The following is a 2,693-nucleotide window of genomic DNA, read 5'->3' on the forward strand; positions in this document are numbered from 1 at the left end:
ACCAGAAGAACACCGAGACGAGGCCAAGACCAGATTCACTCAGGAGGCATCACGACTCACTGCAGAGAACATGGTGTGTTGGGGGGACTTGTGTGTGTGACTGACTGACTTGTGTGGACTGACTGACTGTGTGTGACGACTGACTGTGGTTGTGACTGACTGACTGTGTGGATGACTGACTGTGTGTGACTTGACTGACTGTGTGATGACTGACTGACTGTGTGGATGCTGACTGTATACTACTGTGGACTGACACTGTTGTGACTGACTGACTGTTTGACTGACTGACTGTTTGACTGCTGCTGTGTGGACTGACTTTGTGACTGTTTTGACTGTTTTGTGTGTGTGACTACTGACTGACTGTTTGTGACTGACGTGTGTGTAAGTCACTCCTTGTGATACTTCATTTTATTGCAGGACTTTGAAGAACAGCTCGACATGAAGGATCGGTTGAAAGGAAGCTACAAAATAAAATGAAGAGTCTTCAAACATCGAGAAAGGTAACATATTATGCACTGACAAATAAACTTCTGGTATATTCTATCACATTTGATATTCGGCTCATTTCCTGTTTTTTGGGGGGGGTTTCTTCCTTCAGCAATCAAACGCCAGCGCCCACTATTCCCAAAGAATACCTCGGGATGTTGGGAGTACAAGAGGGAGGATGAAACCCAAGCTCATTCAATACATCATTCTGGGTAACTGAACACGCTCACCATTCTGGGTAATGAACACGTCACCATTCTGTGGTACTGAACACGTCACCATTCTGGGTAATGAACACGCACCATTCGGTGGTAATGAACACGTCACCATTCTGGTAGAACACGTCCACCATTCTGGTAACGAACACGTCACCATTCATGGGTAACGTCAACGTACTACGTCCCGAGTAAATCGTCACCATTCTGGGTAAACGTCATCATTCTGGGTAACGTCACCATTTCTGGTAACGTCACCATCTGTCTGAACGCCATTCGGTAACGTCACCATTCTGGCGTTTGTAAAACGTCACCTTCGGGGTAAACGCTTTCACCATTCTGGGTAACGTCACCATTCTGGGTAACGTCACCATTCTGATGAACGTCAACCACATTCTGGGACATGTACACGTCACCATTTCTGGCGGTTACACGAACAACGTCACCATTCTGGGTAACGAAACAACGTCACCATCTGGGTACGAACAAGTCACCATCTGGGTAACGAACAACGTCACCATCTGGCTGGGTAAACGAAACCAACGTCACCATGATCTGGGTAACGAAACAACGTCACCATTCCTGGTAGGTACGAACAACGTCACCAATTCTGGGTACGAACAACGTCACCATTCTGGGTAACGAACAAACGTCACCATTCTGGTAACGAACAACGTCCACTGGGTAACGAACAACGTCACCATTCTGGGTAACGAACAACGTCACCATTCTTGTTGGAGTTGACACTGTTTTTTATAGTATCACATGACCACACAGGTCTACATGGCCTAAGAAAATAGATCACACGAACCTGAGAGGATGAACTAACAACTAGTTCTCACTATGAAAGTGTGACATGTCAAACAACAGCAGCAGCAGTATACAGAGTTTGGCTCATGTCTGTAACTGGGTTGTGTTCATTAGGCATCAAATGGAAGAAAGACTGAAACCGGGAGGGACTACCTGCACTTGTCCAATAAGGAATGCCCTTTTTTTTAATGAATATTTTCGCAAAAAGCTTTCCGTTGTGTGTCCTACCACTCTGCTCTTTGTCAGGCCTGAAGCCCAGGTGGGTAGTGGTGAACATGATCCCCAACATGGCCGACCAGCTTCTCTTCCTGTGTATCCGTTAATCTGGCCCATGTTTGTAACTGTCCTATGTTTGCAGACCTGAAACCTAGGGGGGTAGTGGTGAACATGATCCCRAACATGGCCGCGCAGCTTCTCTTCATGTGTGTCCGCCACGCTGACTACCTCAACGACGGAGCCAAGCTCAAGTCTCTCATGAACGCCATAATCAGCGGTGTTAAGAAGGTCATCACGGTAAGCTGAGTCAGTGCTCTTATTCTGTTCCTGTTCTGCATTTCATAGTTCTTCATACGACACTGAAAAAAACTCATAACAGGCCCACTCACTTGTAAGCTCTTCTTCTTTTGTCCCTGGCGGAATGAATGACCTTGTTTACATTCAAATGCAGATGTTCTCAGGATTTTTGTTGTTTTTATGTTGTCATTTGTTTACCTTTTCTCAGGATCACCAAGCAGACTTTGAATTGCTGTCATTCTGGCTCTCCAACATGTACCACATGTTGAACTGTCTGAAGCAGTACAGTGGAGAGGAGGTAGGATTATCCCCTACCATTTTTTTTTATACTGCACACCATCAGGGATTCTATCCACAGAGAATGTACCAGTCCATATGTTGTTTCATATAGCATAGTAATACTCTGACCGAAAGATCTTTTTGTTATTATTATAAAATTGTTTCATTTTTATCCCGTATTTTCCACAGGAGTTTATGAAACAGAACAGTCCGCGTCAGAATAAGAACTGCTTGCAGAACTTTGACTTGTCTGAACACAGACAGATCTTCAGTGATCTGGCCATCCGTATATATCACCACTTTATATCTGTCATGGAGAAGACCCTTATACCTATGATCGGTAGGTTACTCTCATAACATAACAACATGATGTGCAGTACCAGTCAAAAA

General features: G+C 44.7%; 1 protein-coding gene across 1 annotated transcript in view; it reads left to right on the forward strand.

The window, feature by feature from the left end:
* LOC112070358 (unconventional myosin-Vc-like) overlaps nucleotides 1–2,693 on the forward strand; it is an 89,576-nt gene that overhangs the window by 80,763 nt on the left and 6,120 nt on the right. The window contains 3 exon segments of the mRNA XM_070438936.1: nucleotides 1,864–2,024; nucleotides 2,233–2,322; nucleotides 2,493–2,643. Coding sequence (XP_070295037.1) covers nucleotides 1,864–2,024; nucleotides 2,233–2,322; nucleotides 2,493–2,643 — 402 coding nt within the window.

This window comes from Salvelinus sp. IW2-2015, unplaced genomic scaffold (genome assembly GCF_002910315.2).
Source record: "Salvelinus sp. IW2-2015 unplaced genomic scaffold, ASM291031v2 Un_scaffold1303, whole genome shotgun sequence".
Lineage (NCBI taxonomy): Eukaryota > Metazoa > Chordata > Actinopteri > Salmoniformes > Salmonidae > Salvelinus > Salvelinus sp. IW2-2015.